This window comes from Phlebotomus papatasi, chromosome 2 (genome assembly GCF_024763615.1).
Source record: "Phlebotomus papatasi isolate M1 chromosome 2, Ppap_2.1, whole genome shotgun sequence".
Taxonomy (NCBI): Eukaryota; Metazoa; Arthropoda; class Insecta; order Diptera; family Psychodidae; genus Phlebotomus; species Phlebotomus papatasi.
In genome coordinates, this window is record NC_077223.1 from 60,050,890 (window position 1) to 60,077,167 (window position 26,278).

The 26,278-nt window shown below is 32.5% G+C and overlaps 2 protein-coding genes across 5 annotated transcripts in view; both read right to left on the bottom strand.

Moving 5' to 3' along the window:
* LOC129801938 (uncharacterized) overlaps positions 1-26,278 on the bottom strand; it is a 108,293-nt gene that overhangs the window by 16,826 nt on the left and 65,189 nt on the right. For all 4 annotated transcript variants that reach the window (XM_055847426.1, XM_055847430.1, XM_055847427.1 and 1 more), the window contains 2 exons: positions 24,503-25,179; positions 1,033-1,187 (listed from right to left, as the gene is read on the bottom strand). In XM_055847426.1, coding sequence (XP_055703401.1) covers positions 1,033-1,187; positions 24,503-25,179 — 832 coding nt within the window. The remainder of the gene's footprint in view (positions 1-1,032; positions 1,188-24,502; positions 25,180-26,278) is intronic.
* LOC129801939 (uncharacterized) lies at positions 3,826-6,059 on the bottom strand. Its single transcript, XM_055847431.1, has 2 exons — positions 5,672-6,059; positions 3,826-5,611 (listed from the first exon to the last, which is right to left on the bottom strand). Exons 1-2 carry the CDS (start codon positions 6,028-6,030, stop codon positions 3,895-3,897), a joined length of 2,076 nt encoding a protein of 691 aa, XP_055703406.1. The 5' UTR covers positions 6,031-6,059; the 3' UTR covers positions 3,826-3,894.

Here is a 26,278-nt window from a genome sequence, read left to right on the forward strand (position 1 = left end):
CTCTGTACCTTGGATAATTATTCTACACATTATTCTCCAAAATAATTTAATTTGCGTGATAACGATTAACCATTTTACATTCGTTAAATATTTCTACCGACCAAATCAAAAATTTCATTTAGTGGTTAATCTACACTTTGACATTTTTAATGTGATATCACTTTTTAAGCATTACATATTTTTTGAGTTGGAACAACTTCCCACAATTCTGATCAAAGGTATTTTCCTTGCACGTGGTTTTCAGTGTCACGACAAATCAAATTTATTCACCAAGGAAATATTCTATTATTAAATAAGAGTGGGTTTTAGATGAATTTTTATTATTTTTCCTTGACTGACACATTTTTCGTTTTTTTTTATTCTTTGATACTGACATTGGAGAGCAAGAAAAGAAATGTGATTTTCAGGGTAGTGACGTGAATTTTTGCCTCCTCTTTGATATTCATCGTGCGAGTAAATAGAAACGTTCCAAATAGAGTTTCTTCAATGAAAATCCATTTCTATCCTTTTCTGTGTATTTGACATGAATTTGCATATGCTATTGAGATATTTTCCACATCCTCCATAACTTTACTTACCGTCATGACATTTCCGTCAGTCCCCCCCCAACAAGAAGAACAGGCAAAGTAGCTGTTCAGGTGGAGGAATTCACTCAAAATTATTCCAAGAAGATATAACGAGATTTAAACGGAAATTATTTGACAGGTAGGAAAGCTGTATGGACGATAGTAGATTGACAAATCTTGCTTGGAAATCTTCGTAAATATTTGCTCAATATGTGAATGATTATATTCAAATGAGCTTAATATCCGTAAAATAATGTTTTTTTTTTTGTTTTTAATAAAAATAGGTAACTCATAGAGGTGGAAACTATTAAATATATTAGTTGTTTACCCCTTGCAAAATCCATAAAATATTCAGCGGAAAATGCGTAAATGCCACAGTGATATTTTCCCGCATGGATCATAAACTCTGGGGAGGAAACCAAGTGGGTGGCATATAGTTAAAGTTCCCGCGAGGATGTCAACCTACCTGGTGGGAAGTGGCGGCTGATGGTGGGACAGAAGCGGGAGCCACCGGCTGGTATTGCTGCTGGCTCTGTGGCTGTTGATTGAAGAGTTGATGCGGGACCTGAGAGGGGTGGACAGTGACGTCGGAAGGGGGTGGCCAGGCGACTCGTCTCAACCCTGCAAAAAAAATTTATATCATTAAGCTAAACTCTCAACTATCTGAAAATGTTATAGCAATATTGCGCAACAAAAATCACAAATTTTAACTGAATAATTCTATTCATGCAATTCCAATTTTTGAATGAGGTCATTTAGCATGACGAAAACAACCAGGTAGGGTAGAGGATAAAAATTTATTTTACATTCCCAACAGTTGATGAGGGGTATATCAGACATGTTAAATTATCCGAATTCCAAATTAATGTAATATGTAAATAAATAAATGATATGTACAAATAAATTGTGAAATAGAATCTTGTATTACCAGCGATTGCAATAAAAAAATTTATATTTGAAAACAATATTTAATGAAAAAAAAACAATATTCTGAGTACATGGAACATTTAAGCTTTTCCCTTGAAACGGTAAAATTAATATTGGAATTTCTATTTTGAAGTCAATTAAATAGTTTTTAGTTAGTAATTTAATAGTAGCTTCTAGTTAGGACCTAAAAGCTTTTCAGTGTTAAACATATTAGTCTCTTTTCCAATGAAGATATGTAATAAAACAAGAAACCGCCGAGTGAATCAGAAACTATGCTATAGGTGCATATACTTTAAATTTGAAAATGCAGCTGTCACAGTTGTTGATCCAACTGACGGAATGCAATTTTTTTTGATAAGTTTCGTGAATTTTCAACAAATTCGCTGCTCAAATTTCAAACTCAAGTTACCACTTTCATGTGAGGTCCTACAATCTGAATCAAACGATTTCTGACAATCAGTGTCACGATGTCTCGATGTTTGTCCTCCTACTCTGTTCGACCGTTGGCAGGCCTAGAGTCTTTAAGGTTAGAGATAGCGACCTGAGACATCCGAGGGACCATCCATAAAGAGCCTTAATCACGGGATTTCGATGCTGTTAAAAATGTTATATATAGAGAACGTATTTCTCAACCAAATGGGGTAAACGTTTTGATTCGTTAAAATATCTTGAAAGATCCAATAAATCTAAAACTTATTAAACTGTCAGAGTGGATTAAAACTTATTTATAGTCAGAGTATTATAGAGTATGGATATGTTGAAGTGTCTCTTGTAGCCTATTGATTTACTTTATTTACTTGAAATATTAATACGATTGTTCGCACTGACTACTCGACATAATCTTTTGAGACAGTTAATGTTTGGCATGCCAACCGCAACATCTTCGGTACTGACACTATTTTTCTTGAAATTGATTGTCATCGAAGAATCTCTTAGAAAGTCTAACGCTATATTTCTTCTTGGTGATTCCTCACATTCAGTCCCAAGGAGGAGAAGTTATGGTTAGCATGTTGTGTATAGACATAATACATAAAACTTTCAACACATTTGGATATTTCCCTCTAAGTACGCACGATTTTCTTTTAGTAAAGAATAGGACTAAGTCAATAATAATAATAATAAATAATAATTCTGGCACTACAATCCATTCGGTAACTACTTAAAAAAAAAAAGTCTTATCGAATTAACAGGAAAAGTTTGTCAAAAGGATATTTCCTTATACAGGGATGAGGATGTCCGTCCCATGCCCATGCCTTCGTGATTCGAAAACCACTGATGCTAAAAAAAATTCTGATGACCTAGATGAGATTCGTACCCGGGACACTTGCGTCATAGAACAAGTACTCACTATACGAGTTGTCCCATTGAGTGCCCTATGTAAAAACATCATACCTACTATACTAAACGAATTTACATAATAAAAACTATGTTATGCTACTTGGGATACACATTTTCGTGCAGTCTTATAGGGGAAAGTACTCTAGGTTGGACCAGAAAAATGAAGTTCAATCTTTGAGATTTTTTCTGGGTAAACCGCAAAGTGAATTTCATTTTTCACTACACCGAAAAATTCTCTACTTTATTAAGCTCTTATGCCTACCTCATTTGGCGTTCAAAAGTTCTTAGTTTTTCTTTACAAGAAAAATGGAAATATGATGTCAATTTATTCCAAGGCATGGTCTTATTTTTGCCTTCGAAAGTGACGGTACATCCCTTTGAATCTAAAATTTTCTAGGAAATTATTGCTGCTGAAACACTAAATGGAGTATTAATGATTAGCCTGAGGCCTAATGCACTCACGGAAAGCAACACTGCAGTAAAAAATGCTAAAAAATATTTCTTTTTTTAAATTTTCTGAAGCACTTGTTTTTGGAGGAATAAAAATTGTTGGAAAAGTCATTTTATTAATATGACAACCCTAAAATACAAATGGCATGTTCAGCTGCTTTGAAATTAATATCAATTGAGGTTATGTCCATCCCGGAAAAAAATATAAACAAAATGTTGCGGAAGTTGTGTCTTATGTGATTTCTTTCTGATCAATCAGTTCTCCTGCCTCTTTCGAGAAACTGAAAAACTATTTTGAAGATTTTTAAGCTACAAAGTGCCCTTACAATGAAATTTGCGGTAAAATACCCCACAAAAAGTTTTAAACAGCACAGGATCTAAGCTGACCAACTAAATCAGATTAAAAATTAAATTTAAAATTTGTTTTAAATTGTGAGGACTGTTCAAATAAATTATCATATGTATGTAATTTGAAACTTTCATTTTTTTACAGATATTAAAGATTGATTTAATTTCATGTAATCCTTTTTTATTTCATTTTTTCCGTAAAGCTAAAGTGAGTGATGCAAAATAACAACAATGAACAGCATAAATAATTAAGAAAAAATAGGTTTTATACCGACTGCTTGCTTGGTCGTCCTCTCTTCTTTTGCGGATTCTCCTTAGAAATGGGATTCTTTTTTGTTTCTTCCTTAGGTTCTTTCTTGATTCTCTTTTTTATTTCTTTCTTTGGTTCTTTTATGAGCCTCCTCTGTGTTTCTCTCTGTTGCTTCTTCTCCTCTTTCAGGCGCTTTTCCTCTGCTAATTTTTCCTTTCGTTTGAATTCCGGTGATCCGGTAGGAATTGCCGATGTCATACCACGATTTCGTTGTTTCGAAAGATGTCGAATTTGTGGGTTGGGAAGTGGTCTGAGAACTTCCAGTCCTCCAAAACGGAGTCGTGAATCTGATGAAAATGTCGAAGTCTTCATAGATAGATCTATTGGCCTTTCTGCATTGGACATACAAATCTTCTTAAAAGGTGCTACTTCAACTTCATGGTCATCAACATTTTTATGAGTTGAAATTGAGAGATCTAGGACTTCGGTTGGTGTTAGCGATATCTGCTCTGCCTCGGTTAGTGGATTCAGACTTAGACCAGTGCTCATAGTACGTTCTTCAACAGAATCAAATGAATTGCTGAAAACATGACTTTTCGACGGAATTTGATGGAAAATAGGGTTGCTCGTAGTGTCTGTGCAAAAATTTGCGGAAAAAGCAGCATTTTCCAAGGCACTTGACTCACGTTCCCACTTCATTGGATTCATATTTTTTTCAAAACTAAGCTGTGTATCTTCTGGTGAGGTGGACGGATCTGCAATCACGTGAAGATCACTTCTGTCATCCATCGGCATTTCAAATCTGCGATCAACGAGATCCAATATTGGTTGATACGATGTACCAGAAATATTAATAGGTAACTCAGGCTCCACTCTCGAGTTCAGAGCTGTCTTGATATTTACGTGAGCATTTGTGGACACATGATAGGAAGACTGGGATGAGGTGATAGGTTCTCTGTCTTCAAAAAATTTGAACAATTTGTTACCATCCAGTGGGTAGATCCCTCCAGCCCTGAATCCAGATTTTATGTTACTGGAGGTAAAGCTCTTTTTAAACGGCATTGCGGAGAATCGTGCAATATTATGCACTGTCACTTTTTTGCCCTGGAATTCAGACACACAGTATTCCTTAAATGGATAAAAAACAGCCAGGTCCAAGGGTTGTGTCTTATGGCTGGTGTGTGGTGGTAGAGTGATCATATGGATACCGTTATTTCGGCAGAATCTAAGGGCCTCAAGAGATAAGTGAGATGAATGATTATCCAAAATCAACAAAAGTGGATTTTCAATCGACACTTGTACATGATTTTTGAAGTGCTCCAAAGTTCTCAAGAAAAACGTAGCATCCATATACCCTTTTGTATTAAACAAAGGTAGCGCACCATCCACACAGCCTTCCATATACTCCGGGTGATGTCGTTTGCGAGGGAATATGATGACAGGTGGAATATACTCCCCTGCTGCATTAACGATACCCACAATTGTCACAGATTCACTCCTCTCGGCAGAGACACACATCCCAACCTGTTTCATGCTTTTTCCGGCTACCACATTCTGCGAACGCAAGACTGTACTCAGGCCAGTCTCATCAATATTATATATTCTGTCTGGCCCGAAAGAATATGTGTTCATTATACCTGTCAAATTTTGGAAATATTGAAACACACTCTCTTTATTGAAACCAAGGTTTCTTGCTGCAGAAGTATTTTCCGGCTTTCTAACCGAAAGTTCTCTGAAAAAAAAACGGAATTTTAGAATTGAGATATTGAAATTGTGAATAAAAAAAGCATACTTGTGTCTTCTCAAAAATCCTCTTGCCCATGCTTTCCCTGCCATCTTGTCTTCTGACCAATTATTTGGAATCGTCCTGCCTTCACTGACTGCATACGTATACGCCAACTTTCGTGTATCTTTCAGGGTCAGGCCATAGTTCATCTTGGAACATTCCAGCAAATATTTTGCAAGGTTCTCTTCCTCCTTCATTGTAAGGACTTGTTTAGTCGCAAACTTGTTGTTGACATCTCGGTGTTTTAGCCCCATCATTAATGTAAGATTCTGGCTGTCTCCCATTTCTTCCTTAGCCCTCTTAAATCGTGTGAGCAAAGTTGTCTTGGCAATCCCGTAGTAGTGTGATGCCTGGTGTAGACTCATTGTTTTGTCTCTCAGTTCTTGGAGAGCCAACAACATCATGCCCTCATCAATTGCTTTTCTCTGTCTTTTATACTCCATGCCAGAAAAAAATCACTACGAATTTTTCAAAATTCACTACTTCAAACTGCACGTGAAACCCGTGAAACAAAACAAAATAATCTGTCAGGTTATGTCGACTAATGACACATCAAATGGCGGTAGAGTTACCAGATGAGCATTCGAATGCATGAAATTCTAAAATTCGAAGGGAAGGTATGGGTGGTTTTCCAAGGTGTCTCCCACCCACAAATATGGTATACCTCTCAATAAAAACTGTGTTGACGAATATCAACCATAATAAACCCCCCACTATCTACAATATTAGTTTTGTTCCAAAAATCATTTTAAATATAAAAAAAACACATGTTCAATTGACCACTAAAATAAATTTTTGAGTCCATTTTTCATTTTTCTTATAGATTCTAAAAATGAAGGTCTAGACCCTCTATTTTTGGAGGAGATTCGTGATTTATACTAAAATAGATAATATTTAGTAGAAAACTGTATGTCGTTGAGGAAAAATATAAGAAATTTACAATATTCGAAGGCATGAACTTTCGAAGGGAGAGTACTTTCCCCTAGTGGTTTCAAGGACCAAAATTTCAAAACTTTAGTCTTGAAATAACAGTAGGGAGAAGTAAGTCAGCTTTTAACTTGAGCTTTTTCCTTAAAACTGAATCTTATTAAGATATAATTTAGCTCAACAAACCAAATGCGTGGCTAAATTGCATTATGATAAGGCTCAATTCTATTTACAAATACGAGAAGAAACCCAATTTCAATGCCGCCCCAATTCAAAGGTGCCCCACTTCCTCCTATCAAATTTTTCAATATAGTAGTTTCATTAAATTTGGCATAGTTAACCTATCTTTTCCTACACTTGTACTAGTTAAATTTTTCGCTATTTGGTGTAAATTACATTTAAAACTGTGTGTTGTGTATCTAAAACATCTCTCGTGGTTAGAATGGTAGAATATGGCAAAAAATTGAAAAACAATTGTTAATAAAATTTAGTCACATCGAAAAACTATTGAAAAGGAATCGTGAATATATTCCATATTTTGTTGTTCGAATCCCAAGTGAGGGCAATATGCAAATTTAGCTCATCGATTTTTATCTATACAGTTGTAGATTGTCCTCCCGCAAAAGATTAATATTGTGATAGAATATTGAAATTTTGAAGTCTTCCTGAAAAAAATTTATAGCCATTTATATTCATATTTTTGTACGTGTATCTAAATATTGCTAACATGAGAAGCTGAACCACAAATTAATAGGAAACCAATGAATATTGTTAAATGACGTTCTGATTTCTGATCGGTCTATAATTGAAAAAAAAATCTTTCATACTTTTCATGTTTATTATTATGCATGACATTTGTATCGAGAAATTTGTTGACAAATTTCTTCGAAAATTAGAATGACTTAGTTCCTCTAGTAAGACCATTTTATTCTAATGTTTATGTAACTCACAAGTTCAAGTATTCCACAAAGACTTTTACACTTTAACAGCCCTATCTAACAATAACATTAGTGCAAGAGATTCCTATTTATATCATATCCAACTGTGAATTCATAGTTGATATAAAAGCAAGAAATACAACTTTTACGATCAAATCATGGTATTTTTATATGCAAAACTAAAGAGTTTCATTTCTTTTAAATAATCCCACAGAAAATAAAATTCAAAATTTTTATTTTTATAATAACTGAAAACGATCAATATCTCAAAGCGTTGAAATGTATAAATTTTTTCAATCTACAAGATCGCATTTTACACACAGTTAAATTAATCGGTATAGAACAAATTTTAAATCTTTCTAAATATTTCGAAAAATCCATCAAGTTTTTATTGCAATTTTCACTATCAATACTTTATACAAATATTCTGCATCGAAACCAATTTGAAACGACCTACACCAAACAAATTGCATTTTATGACAAAAATTAATTTTTTCTCATGCATGCATTACAACTAATTGATTATTTTTCATATGAAAATTTTTTTTTCTGTAATTTGTCATGCGGAATTTTAATACTAAAATGCATATTTTCAAAATTGAAATGGATAAATTCATTCCGTTTATTGATTGTGTGTCACAGGTATCAATTAAATCAATGAAATTAAATTATACTTCCGAGATAATTAGAGGAAGGTACAGTGAAATTTTAATGAGATGAATATTTTATTCATTCGTTTCAACGTCAAAATGTTAAAAAGATTTGTCAATAGATATGTCCCTGCGGGATAGGAAAACTGTAGGATTTTTTTAAAAAGTGAAATTACAACATAATCAACAAGTTAATTAATGGGCAATTAGTTCAAAATTTTCATTGAATTATATTTAAAATTACATTTTAAACATCGTGTTTTTACAGACATTATATATGTTTGGTATTTTGTGTTATCCCAGCATTGAAAAAAGAATTTCAGCATCGAAAAACATATTATAAATTAGTAATTTCCGTATATTTGTATTAAAATTGCATCATGGATGAAAATCCAAAATCTCATTATGGAAATTGAAATATTAAAAGGTTGTGAAAATGGGTCAGAAAAAAAGATATATATGAAAAAGTACAATAATAAAATAAAATTCTGGTGATGCTTATTAAAATAGAAAGTTAAATTATTGCAATTTTTCCCACAATCTTACCACTGAAACATAAAACTGCAGCTTATTAAAAATTCTAAAATAAAACAATAAATATTTAAAATTCTCCAACTACCAAATTATGAAAAACTCATTGAAATCCATGGAACCATCATGAAAAATGGATTGAAAATATTTAATGATTTGTTGCATAAGTGATAATATTTATTTGAGATTCTATTATTTCGTATACTATCGTATTACTTTTAGTATATTTCAGTGAGATATTTCTCATAAAATAACACCGAATAAATTATTTATTTTAGTTCCAAAAATATACAGCAAATCAACTGTATTAAGGATTGTGATTTGATTAAAATATAGGTAAGCATTCATTGCCATGACATATTTTAAATCCATCTATATTTTTTTATTGACTAAGACGTTGAGTGCTCTCAATCTCTCAATTACAAAATATAAGGATAATGAAATCTAGAGAATTATTTACATAGGTATTGTGCTTAATATAGACTAGTTTTTCTACGAAACATTTTCTTGATTCTAGAAAAGAAATTTACCTAAGAAAAGAAAAACAAAAATATGCTATAACTAATAACTTAAAATCTATAGCAAAATATTATCATTTTGGTAATTTATATACAAAAAACGGAATCAAATACTGTCAGTTTTCGTAAGCCATATGAATACCTATCTGATACAGGATAAAGGGACTTGGCATTAAGGCTTAAATTAACACTCAAGCTATAAGTACTTTTCGAGACTTTACCGCCGCGATTTGAACTATATACGCCTCAATTCCAAACTGATTTTTTCCAGTATTCAATTCGATTGTGAATTGCTAAAATATCTTGCATAAATTTGGACACCAAAAATTTTCATTAAAAAAAATATTTCGTTTTGTAATTGACAACTAAGCAAAACGGTTAGCAATACTATTTTAATAGTTCAGATGCACGCCACTACGCGTGCAAAGCAGTAGAGAGAAGTGGGGCACCTTTGAAAGTGGGACACCTTTGAAATTGGGATTTTCCACCTATTTTTAAATAAAATTGAGCCTCATAATTTAGCTACACAAACATATTGAGAATATAAAATATATCCCGATTAGGCTCAATTTTATTTAAAAATAGGTAAAAATTCACAATTTCAAAGGTGCCCCACTACGCAATATTCTTCACATTTAAGGACTATTTTCTATGGAACCTTCTTAAAAGTAAGGTATGAAAGATATGGCTTAATTCAAGCTTTAAAGGCATCTAAACACACTATCATTTTGGGCACAAACTACCTCCAAAACAAAACAGCCGTTTTCGAGAAAAAAAACGGAAAGATGTTTTTAGGGGAATCGAGGAAGGTTGGAGAGAAACGTATCTACTGTTTTTTTAGGGGAGGAAGAACTGTAAGTGAACACTAAAAGATGATATCTCTTAAAGCTTAAGATACAGAACGGTAACAAGTTGAAAAAAAGCTAATTATACATAGTGCCCTTTCTTTGAATCCGAGCACTAAAAAACACGACGCCAACTTTCGAGATCCTCTTCGTTAACTACCAATTTAAAATAGAATGTTGGGGATCTCATTGGCTCTATAGATAAGACCATTGGCTCTTTGGCGGTGAGATCTCTGACTTGACTCTCACAGCTGTGAGTTCGAGTCCCGCCCGATGCAAGTAACTGAGAAAAAAGACATTTTTACTGTGATAAAACGTAATAAAATGCACCACCTCTGCCCAAAAACCTTCAGGAATACGGAAGAAACATTCACTACGGGAAAGGCGTTCCTGGGCGATCTATGATCAGTACGTTCTTCCAATACGAGGCACATTGTAGTACCAAATAAAGTGTCTCGATACGATTAGTAATAATAGAATGTTGACAGTAACGGCAATGTTGTGGTTTTTACGCCAAATTTTAATATTGCCAAAAGATCATTATCAAGTAAATTGGCGTTAATATCTCAAAATATTTCATTTTGAGAGTGAGTATTGTGTTTATACATATATTGAATTTAATGTACAGTTTTCCCAAAAAATAATATTGAAGTGTAAGTGTATTAGGAGCTCTCCCATCTAGTTTTTTAAGAGTTTTAAACCCGCGTAACCCCTTAATGTAATTATTATAAAAAAATAATTATTAGATTTTACATTTCCATCAGTTTTTGACTAACTTACCTCTCAGTTTGGGTTACTGACAGAAATATAGTAAAAGTAAAATCATTATTCTGATTATTTTTACGTTAGGCCGTCTTTCGGCTAAAGTCGTAAGTGTGCCTAGGGCATGAGACAGTTGTAAATATAATAAAATAATATCATGAGTAATTTTTCAAAATTTGCGTTATAATTATACTTGCTTTTAGTTTCCTAAATTGCATAGTGAATAAAACTAATATTCTAAACATAGCACAAAAAATATTTTGATCAATTATTCAATACCAAAAGACTTTTTTACGTTAGCACCATCCCATGTTGAAAATTTCACCAGATTTCTTAACATAAAAACCCCATAAGAATCAGGTAAGTGGGCTACAAACCGTAAAAGGAGCCCCCACCCTATATTACTTTCGAGCAATTTAAAAAGAAAGAAATTCTGAGGAAAACTCATCAATTAGCATTCAAAAGGCATCATGTAAGTCAACGTGTTTTTCTCACATCTCTTTTCTTCAAATACCACAAATTCATTCAATTGATCGATTTTTGTGTGACAAATTCTTGAAGAAGCTACAATAACAGCAAAAAAATCAGTAAAAAGAAAAAGAAAATGGGTGAGATATTTTTGAATTGTGCGAAATATCACGAGAAATTTCAAGTGGTCGGGAGCACAAAATGTGTACAAAATAATTGTCTGAAAATACAACTGATGGTATATTTTCATCGTGACGAAAATTGCTCTCATGAAATATTTACATTGTTATTTTGCAAATCATACCACACAGTATCTTATCCCCAGTATTAACCTCACCAATTCAAAATCTACGTAAAATATTAACAGTGTCTCACCATTTTCATTTGACTTTTTATGAAGCCAAAAAGTGCCATTTCACGAAAAATCATTTGGGCTTATTATCTAGAAGATTAACTGAAAATTACCAAGGACACATTTGAGTTTCACTCACGTGCTAAAGTTCAAGGAGTTGATGAAATACTTGTGATGACACAGAGAGTGATTGCACTGGCTGACATTCTTAAATAAAGTATCACAGTGACTTCTATTAATAATAGAGCGTTTCGGGAAAATTAATCATAATTTTTTTTTGTGTCGTCTGACGTACAAATTCTTCTATATTTTCGTCACTATGATTTTCGTCAATTTTTCGCACAAATACAAATTCAGAAAACCCGAATCACAGTGAAGAGTTTTTTTTTAATTAAGAAAACTTTAAACATCTTAAGAAAAGAAATTGTTGAAAATTATTCTTTTTAATTTTTGCAAATTCCTAAAATTAAGAATAAAATGAAAGAGTGGAAGTACTTCTTTTTGAATATATCCCCATATCAGAGCATTTATCTAGTAAAACATTTGTAGGCACACAACAAAGACACTGTAGGGGAAAGCGTGGTACTTTCGAACAACTTAAGTTTAAAAAAATTTCTTCAATAATGTGTTTCAAAAAAATTTGGCCTATTATTATATTAGTAGTTAGTCGAATGTCTGAAATTTCCAGAAAAGAAGTATAGGTTGAATTAATTAAGAAGACAGAAAAAGTTGAGTTTTCCGAAGCCTGAGTCGTCCAAAAGTAGCGCGCTTTCCCCTACTTATTTCTCTAGTTTCCTGTCTTATAATGGTAATTTAAAGATATCTCAGTTAAAATGAAAACATGCCCTTTATACGTTGAAAGTATCGTTGGTAGGGGAATAAAAGCTTGGTTCGTACACAGTAAACAATCTAATGAATCCAATTTTCTATTTGGTTGCAATGAGCTAGTTCGCCACTTCTTAGCCATGAGATAGTTTTATTAACCTCATGAGACGATATGAGAAATGGTAAACCAGATTTTTTTGAAACAAAAAGAAAATTCGCATCGTTTGAGGGTTCATTGTGTTCGAACCATGCCTACATTCCCCTATTTAAAAATTCGAATTAAATTTCGAATATATAAGAAAAAGTTTTACACAACGTTTTGTGGCTTTACAGAACATCACTACAAAATTCTGAACTAAAAAAGTTACTATCTTATTATGAAGAATTGTTGTAATTTATTATGAAATTCGTTTGATTTTCTCCAAAATAAAGTAAAAACCGTGCACGTTTAACCATTTAGTAACTTCGAAACTTAAATAGAGAATCATGTAAGACTCATAGTGAAATTAAAACATTGTCCAAATAACTTTTATTATTTGTCATTTAAAATAGATCTAATCAAAGTTAAAAAAAAAACGAAAATTGGCATTAGAATCCAGAGAAGTTTTTTTGTATTATTTATTAATTACGAAAGGTGGCTGACATAAGTTTAAATTTCGAAGTGCTTCAAATGTCAAACAGGTTTTTCAAATCAAACAAATGTCAATCGTGTCAGTCCTGTTAGTAATCAAATCAACGAAAATATTTCTGTAGATAGTCCTGTTTTATAAAAATTTCTCACGTTATAACTGAATAATTTCTGCAAACAGGAAGCATTATTTAGCAGAGACACTTTTAGATAACAAAACTCCGGCTGTGAACATAACACGTTTCTTTCAGTATAATACTAAACATGTTCATTTGTTGTCAGTCTTAAAAGCTTAAATGTTCAATTGCGAAAATTATGATACTCAAAAACGTATCTATAATCATATTGACACGAATTGCAATATTGTTTCGACCAATTCTACAATACCTTAATTTGACATTTCTTTAATGATGTTGTACGATTTTATAAAGAAATAGGGGATAGTTTCAGGTAGCTGACGGTTTTCTGATTCAATTACCAACTTTCAAAAAGTGCATTAAAAAAAAACAAAGCCCTGCAGCAAGTTTACCTTGGTTTTAATTTGTTATTCCAAAATATTTATTTTCAAAAGTCAGAAAATGCCTGAAACTACCCTTGCCTTACGCTCAATGGATTGGTGTTACCATGTCAATTTTTCTTTGAAGATCACATTTTTTAAGCAACGTAATTTCCATGTAAATAACCACATAAAACATTATTAAAAAACTTTCTATCGTATTGTCTGGAGTACACATTAACGTTTAAGCATCACTGCTTGATTTTAACACTTTTTTTTTTAAATTTCCTTTCAGTGTATTTAGTATGCCGATTTATTATACAATTTTTCACATTCCATATTTATGCACTAATTTAATTATGCATCCATATGTCTGGAAATAAAATTATAATTTAAATGTTTAACTGTACTTTTTTTTTAAAAGCTTTAAACAGTAACTGCAAAAGTCTATAAATTTTCACAACACTCTTAGAATTTCATCTACTTGATGCTATTTTAACTTCCCTCAACACGTGGTGTGAAATCGTGATAATAATTGTAGATATAAGATATCATATTTAATGTCATTAAAATTTAAAGTGCACTCGAGTGGAAACTAATTTCAATGAGAAACACGCGACACTAAAAATGCGAACACTTTCGGAGCTTTAATTTTCTGACAAATGAACCCAAATCCTCCACTGAAATCCACTTGTTTTCAACCCCCACGGAAGGCAATTTAGCATTCATGCAACAGTAGAGAATTACCTTCAGTAATGACTAAATCGTTTGTCATTTCATGGAATGTTGGTGGAAGATTATTAATTGTGTGTCGAGTGGGCACTAGGAAAAAAAAGAACTATATACACACACACACTTCACGAACAAAAGCCCAAGCGAAAGTGGAAAGCACCACCAAAGCTCAATGGGGTGGTTGGCAAAAAATTCCATCGTGGAGCAGAATGGGGTTTGGAAAAAAAAGCTCTGCAAACAACTAAATGAAGGCTTAGGAGGGGAATTTTTTGGTGTGAATAAAAGGGGCAAACTTAAACTGATTTAGTGTCACGAAATTCACTACAACATGGAGGAGAGGGTGGTAGGCAAACGGTTAAAAAAGAGCTTTGCGTGTACTTAATTGTTCAACGGCTCGAGTACAATTAATTGAGAAAATCTCGCTAGTGCTAAATTGTGCACAAGCCACACATACTTTGTGGGGGTATCTCGAAGAGGAGACTCAATTGAGCTGATGTTGCCTACAATACTAAATGTCACCGCAGGTGAGATTGTGCTCCTCTTAAAATGATCTCTCGTCACAACACAATGTGAAAATTGCCACATTACACGCGCTTCTTTCCCATCTGCCTTTACATTTTACCACGCGGATTCATCTACACTTCTTCTGTTCCCTCTCCCCTTCCCCAAGTGAGAGTAAACGAGACGCAACAGTTAATCTGATATTTCTATCTCATCATCATCGTGAATTTTCTTCTTATTTTCTGTGTGATTATTTCTGGTGAGAAGGAACATAATGCCAAATTCTTTGGGGCTATCAATTGCTACTGGTAATGGACTTTTCAGAAATCGTCTACACTTGTCAAAATTCATCAAAAATTATACAGTAGACTCTCACTCAATCGGCTCTTTTTCAATCGGGCGTCAAATTTTGTTGACAATTTTCACGCTTAATTATGAAGGTAATTCGCTCAAATTCGCTGTAGTTCTTCCTATTTTATCGTGATTCTTTATAATTGAGCCCTTTTTGTGGAATTTACAAAGGCTTTGATGCCTAAATCTGTTGATAAACCGGATGACATTTCGCCCCATATTCCCGATTGAGAGAGAGTCTACTGTACAACCAAAAAATTAGGTTCTCATCCAATGACCCTTAGATTTCAGAATATGAAGATACCTGTCCCTTAAACTTTTTTTTTGAATATTAATTTGTAAAAGTGAGAAAAATGGTACTTATAATTTATGCCAAATCTTTGCTCTTTTCTATGCTCGAAAACTACTCTGAAATTGATATCACGATATACAATATACAATAGACTCTCGCTGAATCGGATCTTTTTCAATCGGGCGTAAAATTTTGTTGACGAATTTCACGTTTGATTTTAAAGCAAATTTGTTCAAATTCGCTGTATTTCCTCTTATTTTATCGTGATTCTTAAAACTTGAGCGCTCTTTGTAGAATTTATAATGATTTTGATGCCCAAATCTCTCGATAATTTGGATGACATTTTTCCCCATATACGCGATTGAGAGAGAGTCTACTGTACATTGTGATTTTAAAAAAATCAACAATATTTCCCGTTAATATACGTTTTGAAACAAATTTTTTGACAATTAATAAGGTAATTTATTAATGGCCTCTACTGGGATATAGTTATTTATTCAATTTACTTAGATTTAGCGTGTGGATTTGTATTAATGTCATGTATAATATAAAGCACTGACAATTTCATAGAAATTAACCATAACGCGTAAAAAATTGAATAAATAATTTCACCGGTCGACTTTAAGGTACTTTAAATTATAGCGAGATGCAATTTTAATTTTAAAATGCAAGATTATTGTTCATGTGGTAAGTTTATATCAATCATAGGTATATAAAATCTCGTTCTGAACAGATTTTGTCAATCAAGTTATGGAATTTTATGTTTCGTTCGCAAAGTTTTATTGGAAATTATTCAAATTAATAGCCTAATGCCTTCACTGAGAGAAATCCGAAAAAGTTAAAATAACATTCCGGAAATGTTAATTTTACCCTGAATTATTGATCCGAAATTGGTGTAAATATTATGCTTTTTAGGTGTATTAGGGGTTAAAGTTACCCTTTTTCATGTTAACTTTACACTTAAAAGGGTGTAAAATTAACATTAAAAAATTTTGATATATTTTTACACCAAAAAAGTTACGAGGAAAAAAAGTTAATCGCACCCCTTTTTTCTCAATCACTGATAAAAAAAGAGGGTGCGATTAACTTTTTTTCCTCATAACTTCAACACTTTTAGGTGTAAAAATATATCAAAATTTTTTAATCTTAATTTCACACCTTTTTAAGGGTAAAATTAACATGAAAAAGGGTAACTTTAACCCCTAATACACCTAAAAAGGGTAATACTTACACCGATTTTGGATCAATACTGCAGGGTAAAATTAACATTTACGGAATGTTCTTTTAACTTTTTCGGATTTCTCTCAGTGATGTTAGGCATACTTATAACTTAAGCCGAGAGACAACTTAACGTAATTATAATGAAAATAATTATTGTATTGCATTTCCATTTGTTTTTTACTGAGCCAACTTTCGGTTTCAGACGATAAATGGCTTAGTTAGTGGAAAACTGATGGGAATGCAGTCAAATCATTATTTCGATTATAATTACGCTAAGCTGTCCCTAGGCTTAAGTCGTAAGTGTGTCTAGGGCTTAACAGAAGAGATCTGTACAATTTCGTCGCACTGCTAAATAGTAATTAATGAGGTTTCAAATTAAAGCGAATGAGAAAAATATTATAGTATTTATGAGGAACCATTTTTATGCTATTTAAAACCATTTGTACCTATTTTTGTGGACCAAGTTCAGCTTTTACTACTGAATAACAATTTTGTAATTTTAGCAAATAAAAATGAAAATATTTAATATTTCGAACGCATATTAGAAACACTTAATGTTAATCATTTAAAATTTTAATGAGCGGTGTATTATACCAAAAATTAGACAAATACTTGTGTATTATTTTAGATTGTGAACTGGTATAAAAATATTTCATGATATAATTAAAAGTCTTGACCATCAGACAAAGGTTTTCAATTGATATCTTTTATTATAAACACTATTTGAAAATAAGCATAGAATGGACCTCAGAAATTTCGTATTACTAATCAATTTTATTTGACAAGAATGGTATAATTTATACGACATTTTGATAGGAGTCTTAGTTTTGTTTAGCACTCTTATTTGCCTAAACAAAACATGCATTGAACACTGTGAAGTTAATGGTTCTAGTTTGGTTTGGCTCCTACTGAAACGGTCCCACTTTGGTCTAAAGCATTTGGGTGAACACATACATATGGAAAATTCAAAAGTTTCATAGAATTGCAGGGTAGGGTAAAGTGATATAATTTGGAATTAGTGTTACAAGTTGGACAATTCGCCTGTACAATTTGGACATGGCTTTTTTCTTGATAAATACAGTACAAAATTTGTTTTTAAGCACAAGGAACCAAATTATAAAATTAAAGCATTAAAAATATACAAATAAAAATGAAGTACTAAATTTATCAAGATAAAAAAGCCCTGTCCAAATTGTACCATTGTCCAACTTGTACCACTTTACCCTATTCTATTCTCATAAAATAGGAAGTTCAACATTTGAACTTTTACGTCCACCTAAGACATAGGATTTGATTTATTAAGTAGCAAATGACCTATTAGATTCTGAAAAATCAATAAAATTGGTTTATAATATTTAGGATTTTCAAACCTTCAGGAACTGGAATAAACCTTTAGTCTGAAGACCGTTTTAGTATCATATTTCAAACATAGTGAATCATTTTATGTTAAATCGTATTGGTAACTTTTACTTTTCACTTTTAAAGAAAACTTTAGTACGAATAAGCCTACGTAAATATAGCAATTGCCAAAGAACAACATTACAAACGTACAACCCTTGTGAATTTATAATTTGTATACTGGTCGAAAGATGGCGAATGACAGTTTACTAATCATTTAGTAAGTCTCGACTTATTAGAAAATTTTATCTATAAGTACCTAAACAAATATTTTTATCATTTTATTTACATTTTGAGCAGTTCTGAGTGAGAGTAAATATGAGGAGACCGGAGAAATCAAAACTCGTCTAAAACCGTTATGCTCTAGACACACTTACGACTTAAGCCGAGAGACGACTTAGTGGAAAATGTTAGAAATGTAGTTTAACCATCATTTCTAATATAATTACGCTAAGCCGTCTGTCGGCTAATCCTCATGTCTGTCAAGGCCCTTGAGCAGAGAATTTGTATGCCCCTTGGACATAGCGATTGAAAGAAGGAACAAATTCCTGGCTTCGCATTAGATTCGCATAAAGACTCACGACTGAGAAAATAGACCACTCCGTGGGTTGCTGAAGCACAAGGCCTCACAGAGAAAACATGTTATATATCTCATTCCACCTTTTTCAAATCACACCAATTTTTCCCGTGAGATTGAGTGCGTATTGGACTTATCATTAAAAATAGAACATCACACAATCACGGTCATACAAATTTTCGTGAAAATATCGCAACTAATTTTCATACGTCATATTAGATGGGATTCTTTCTAATTTTAATTGCAGGAAAAATTAATAAACCTCTCTTCACGCACTCTTTTCTGAAATTATATGGTTGACATTAGTATAGTAAGAACCATTTCCCACTTATTTTCAGAACAAATCATCTAACCAAATTAGCATGAACTTGAATTTCTTCTCGACAGAATATCTATTAAATGTGTAACATTTTAGTGCATCTTATTTTATTATAAATGGTATTATCAATGGGTAACCGAGGTAACCTCAAATTTTGTTAGTTTTACTATTTAAATTATAAGCACGTTCTATCTATGCAAAATAAGTATGAAACCTAATTCTGTGATTCAAATGGTACACTTCACCTCGATGATTTGCAAAAAGCATCAAAAGATGAATGGTTGGATTGATAATGGCTGTAGAGATATGAAATAAAATTCAGAAATTTCCATAATAAAATATTCGACATGACGATGCTGAGCACCATGACCCCTTGTATGGTGGCAGCTATTTTCTTTTCAATATATTTCTAAATTATTTTATTGCATTTTTTTCAAATCCCAATCCCAAAGGGAAATACTGGAAAATGGTAAAGAGACTGAGATAGACCATACGACAAACATTGAGAAATATCTCATATTTTATTCATATCTCTTTGACCTTTACTCTGATTTGATCAATATGTACAAAGGTAGAATTTCCCTTTCATATTCAACAAATATGTTTGGTTTTCCATTAAGGCACTTCACCTATGCTATGAAAGCTAAATTTATTGAAGACTTTGAGAGAAACGTCTCTGGTTTATTTTAGAGTTCGGAATTACAGAAAAATATTTTTAAACCTTTCTTTGAAAGCAATAGTTATCTTAAAACTTGGTAAATTATTTTCAAAGAACTCATCAAATTTTCTGACTGAGAACAACAGAGACAATCTTAAGAATCCTCAAAAGTTTTACACAAACTAAAAACTCCAAATCACTGCAAGTTGTATGATCTATAAAGCTTTTAATACATGCATGCAAATTTTGAAAACTTGCTTTTATAGATAAATTTATTCTATTTACTAAGATGAAAGACGTAAATTTTAATGTCTCGTTTCCTGAAATTTTATTTCCATTTTACTTCTACGTTACAATTTTATTAAAAAAAAATCAGAAATTTTTCACACAGAAATTTCTATTTCATTCGAATAGTAAATCAATGAAAATAATTGCTGAAAAAAATGTAAACTTAAAAAAGAGTCGTTTCATAATCGTGACAGGGAAATAAAAACATCATGAAACTATTTGTGCCAATTTGTAAGTTTAAAGTTTTATGATACGTTTTCACTGACAAGTTTGTTCAAAAGGAAATACATAACAAAATAAAATTATAAAATCAACAAACAACCAAGCAATATGTATGAAGCATGGAAAATAGCAATTTATCACGTTTAATAGCTTTAGAGTCTATAAAGTAAAATCATAGATATTATATTTTCTTTATAAAATATACTTGACGATTCTAAGGTAAAGAGATAATAAATATATAGTTTTAAAATTAAAAACTTACGATTCTATCATTTAATGCACTATGAAGAGGCAATATTTTGTACAAACTTTTAGCTTTCAAAAATAATTTAATGAATGTAAAAAAAACATATCCATTTCAGCAAAGTGCAGTTTATTTGTCTTGAATATTCTGAGACAAGTGCTAAGTTCTTAATCTTTAAATTAGCCCATAAATTAGCCTGTAAAAATATTAAATCTAAAGTGTCAGGCTTTCAGGCCAGAAACCTCCCGAATAATCAATATTACAAATTTTTTAAAGTTATCTTAAATCTTATCATTCAAACATGTCACGAAAATAATTTTTAAATTTAAATCTTTAAATATGAACAACTCCAATTTAATATTTCAATATTTACACTAAAAACACAAATGGTCTCTACATACCACAGAAATTTATGTCCATATTGAGGAGCTTTTCCTACACAAGCGTAAGGAATTTGCTTCAATATGGTCATAAATTTCTCCATAAAGCTTTCTTTATATCTTAATTAAATTCTAAAGTTTCAAAATTCATCCTAAATTAAAGTTACAATGATTTATATCAGAATTCAAGGGGAGGACCCTAATATTAAAAAAAAACGCCCGGTAAAATAATGACTCCATTAAAAGAAATGCTTAGTGCAACCAATGACACAATTAAGCCATGCAATATCTCTGTTTCATTCAATTTGCATTAAATCTTCAGCTATTTAGCTTAAGTCTAAATATTGAGATTCAATATAGTGTTCTTCCAATATACAGGCCATCACCCAATATGCAACAATTTATATTGATTTTATTTTCAATAGTATCAATTTACCCGCCCCTGATATCCCAAAAGATTAGAAAAGAAAATAAAATTGAATGGAAAAGTGTCTCAGCTTCGCCAAATGCTCGAATTCGTAACTTTGATTCTATATAAAAAATTCAAAATTCAAAAATTTAACTTTCCAGATTTTTATTCACTGTGTAATTTGTTTTTAAGTTTACCGGTTCAAAACCTACTTTAACCGATATATTAAATCTCTTAAATGGTAACTCAAGACTGCCTATAATTGAAGTTCAGATGAAAACGGATGTAGGGGAAACTGGGGCACCACCAAACACGGGGTGCGATTTTTTAATCGGATATTCGACTTCAGAGGATAAAACCGATAGGAATTTATAGGCATTATAGGGATGCTTGTCCACTGAAGGAATGGTTGAGATAGTCCAAGTAGTTTAGAAATAAATATTAGTGTTTGGTGGTGCCCCAGTTTCCCCTAATACGGATTTAAAAAGATATAGACTAATCAAATAATTTAAGACTTTTCCAACAAGCATAAATACGAATCCGTTTGGTTGAAGAAAAAAACCGCTTTCAAAAACCTTTTTAAGATCTATCCTTGTAAGACGAATATTAGGAATAGGGTGGAATAACCGGCTATCGCCATGTTTAGGAAAAAATTAAATTCATTTAATCATAACTTTTGAATCCTTCTTACAAGATAAGTCAAATTTGACACAAAGTTACTTAGATGTATTGGCTCTACTCTAGATACGTGAAAACAATAATCCTAGAACATAACGCTGGACTACTTAAAAAACTGATTTTTATTAATAATGCAAAAATAACCATTTCATCGCCACTTTTTACCACTTTTCGCCAGTTTTGTAAAATTTGTAACCACTTCTCGCCACCCACTTGAAAAGAACCACACTCGGTTATTTTAGGCAATGCTATGAAAAGAATACATCCACCATTTCTCTTTCCTTGTGATCACTTTATTATTACTCTCTTTAAATGATTTTTCTTCACTTTAATTTGAGAAATCAAATTATGGGGCTTTTGCAGAAAGTAAACAATGCAGATTTGACAACTGAGAATGTACGAAGTGAAGTTAGCGTCGCCTATTGAAAAGATATGGCGACAGATGGTAAAATCAATTCCAGAATATTACCACTTCTCGACATGCCTCATTTTTATACAAAAATAATATAAAATGAAATATTGATTGACTAAATACAAATTTTATGTATTCCACAAGTGCAATTAAATATTCAATAGACAAATTATTTACCCAAATAGGTATTTTTGGCCTGATGAAAATTTGACGACACTTAGTACATTTGGTAAGAGATGTTGGATTCGATGCACTTGCTTAAAATATTGCTCTAAAAAGTGATCAAAATCGTGAATCCAAAACGAATAATTATTATTTTTCGATTCTATGCGTAGAAGCAGAAACAATACAAAAAAATTGCGACTCATTTATTTCATAAATTGCGAAAAATAGCGATTTCAATGTAAGTGGCGAGAAGTGGGGCACTGGCGAGAACTGGTGATTCCACCCTAACTCAATTTATGTTGTCGTAGTAAAAAACACGGGTTAAAGAAAGATTAAACTTACGTTAATGATCCTGGGATCGACTTATCGAAGTTATGAAGTCACTACCTGTAAATATTTGGCCACTAACCTATGGTAACTAATGAACCGATTAGGCAACGATCGGAAAAATAGCATGATATGATGAAATCTTCTGAATTATGAAGATATGTACAGAAAAATTATCTCCAAGGTCTCCAAGAGCTGGAAGAGGATAGTTTTCGGATGCCAAAAAATCGACAGATTATATATAATGCTTTTTCAGACGAGTTCGAGCAGTAGAGGAAGCAGAAACTCATTGAAGCACCCTCAATTCGTGTGAAAGAATTCCCATTCAATCGGATTAAAGACCGAGTATACAATTTAATCGACACTGAAGTCTTAAATCTTCTTAATCATCATGTTCGATTGGCGGGAAGTATTAGAACGTATTTGCTTGCTTGACAAACAAAACCACCCCGAAACTCAGAGCTTCTAATAAATCAATCGATACATTCCTATTCTTCTGCAAACTTATACAGAAAATGAGTTTGGACACTCGAGGAAGAATGTGACAATGAACTAGAACTGTGGATTTCTTTTATTGTCTAGAGTAGAAGGAAATAATTCGAAGAACATCAGTATTTATTGTTATCAATTGTGTCGAGAGTTTCGTTTGTTCGTTTTGAATTATTCTCCTCTTATTGGAAGAATTACTCAGTCCATTGATCCATTAATTTACTACCCAGGATCGCCACTTCTTAATGCGGATGTTTCTTCCATGTCCCCTTTACTCAAGCCTTTACTAAATTTCGTATAGTGGTCAGTTATAGTGCTTAATTAGATGAACCTGAAATTATCTTACCAATTGAACTATTTTTCCAAGCATTGAGCACCGTTCTTGGAACCCATTACGTCATAATTCAATTTATTCTATCCAATGATTCATCATCGAAAAGCAGTAAATATTTCATTTTATATAGAAATATAATACTTTATATTAAAATCAATTTATTAATAAGTCGAAATTATTGAACGATTTTTTCTATGATGGTTGGTACCGACGATAAGACGACGGTAAACGTACAAGACATGGGTGCCAGAAAAAGATAATAATACAATTCAAAATCAATTTTAAACAATTTAAGTATTCTTGATTTTAATGGCCAGCGCACAATAACTTTTGTTTTGTATACATGTTTTTGACATTTCAATGAGAGTGAATGAAACCGAGATCTAGTTATCTCACTCTCTCCAATAGGGAATTTTGAAAACACGTTTACAAACAAAAGTTATTGTGCGTTTTTGCATAAGACCTATTCCATTAAATAAATAAATGAGAAAGCTATTTAATTTTAGATTTCGCTGTGGAAAAATTAAAAATTTAAGTTAAAGAATTTTTTCTTATCCCCAAAAATGTTCAATGGTTGTTTTACATTCTCAATGACTGGAAGGTTTCCTCCCACATAATTCGGTGAACTATTGCATTCAATTTAGTGATATAACAAATTTAGAATTTCTCATTCGAACATAAGGAAGAAGCTTATTAGTCATTGGTTAAAATGTGGTTTAAATCACCACATATTAACTTTAAAGTAATATATTGGTATTTTTTTCAGTAACTCTTTTACGAACTTTTGTTTTTTTTTGGGTTTTCTTTGAAACAAATAACTTTCGTCAACATGTCAGTCACATTTCATTCATGGGATACACGAAAATGCGACAGGGTGAATGCCACGGGTTGGCGTGATACCTTCAGTGGGGAGGAATCTCTCGCCGGAGACGAAGGGTTCTGTGATGATTCCGGCACTCTCACGTTCCTCCCGTTTATTATGATTATCGCCAACGAGGCCATCACTCAACTTGGGCAAATTGCGACAAATGCCCTTGTCAGGAGTGTACGCTGATTGTGATGAATGGTCAGTCGATGGAGCAGACAGCTCCTGAATGATAGCATTTCGTGGGCTCTCAGGGCGCAATCCAATGCGACCCTGAGAGTGAAGCATGGCCAGGAGAGCAAGTTCCTGAAGGCATCCCTCAACAATCGGAATGTAGGCTGGATTCATGATTTCAGGACGCTTTTTCACCACCGACGCGAAGTCAATGAGCTCTCGGATGGCAGCATCTAACTCCTGTGCCTCTTTCTCACGTGCCAATTCCTCCTCACCTTTCGCCACAATTCTACACGAGGTTTCCGCCAGCGCTTCTATCTCAGATAGATCCAGGTGCTCGCGGGATCTGGTGGGACAGTGGCAATCTCTAGCAGCGCAAAAGAGACAGTAAACAGGTGTTTCTATCACTGTGAACACCACGTCCGTGTCCGCAGAGGAATGCCAGTCATTCGAGGGTGGTGAATCAGTTGGACGGGACATCAATTGAACGGTGTCCAAATTAACTGACGCACCTGTGTCTGATGCCTTTTGCCCACAGCTATAAATATTGTATGACACACTCATGACCTCCCCCCAGTGACTTCTCACTCATGCCACAGGGGAGAGTATCTGGTGAGCTCTCACAGAACATCCTTCTTGCTCTTTTGCATTTGCAATATGTGTCATACTTTACCATCAATTCACGTAATTAGCTCAGTATAAAGTAAATATCTTTTTTGCAAAATACTACCAAGGGGACAATTGATTGAGAACAAATTAGCGGAACGTTAGGGACGAAATATGGCAAGCCAAAAACATTTCAAAATTAATATCTTCTAAAATTATAGTCTCTACACATTGCATTGTGAGAATTAACTTTGTTCAAATGGAGTAATTAATGAAGCATTTATCGTCTATGAATGTCGGATCGTCACCCCAAAATCAAATGATTTTTCCAAACTATTGATCGCTTTTAATGAATTATCTTTTATTTGCAACGTATATATTCCTTTTGTAACTAATGCAAGAAATTTTCCAAAAAAAAAAAACAAATTAGTAAAAAGCAATGAATAATTTTCAATAAATCTTAGTATTATTTTGAGGTAACGATTCAACTTTCATGGTCGATAAATGCTTCACTTACCTTACTTTGACAATTTTAAACGCGAGCATTTTGAGGCTTTTTGGCCCTTTTTTTGCATAGTTGAGAGCATTTTTTTTTTAAATGCTTCATTCACTAATGGTCTCTACACACCACGAAAATTTATGTCCATATTGAAGCAAATTCCATACGCTTGTGTAGGAAAAACTGTTCAATATGGACATAAATCTCACTAGTGTGTAGAGGCCATTAGACAAAAATTTCTCACAATGCGCAGAAAATCTAAATAAGGTAGATATTTCAGATTTTTACAATAGATGATCATCATGCCAAATGCTTAAAGAAAATGCCAAATTAGAAACTTGAAATATTGAAATTTGATACACCTTATTGCCTTGACAGTCTTCACACATTGTGAGAAATATGATAAAAATGAAGAGTTTTTACGCGATTTCTTCAAAATGCTTCATTTTGACAAAAAAATTTTTAGAAACCATAAAAGCGATAACAATTTTTGTCGAGTTATTATTCAAATTTTATACATTATTGAGTGTTT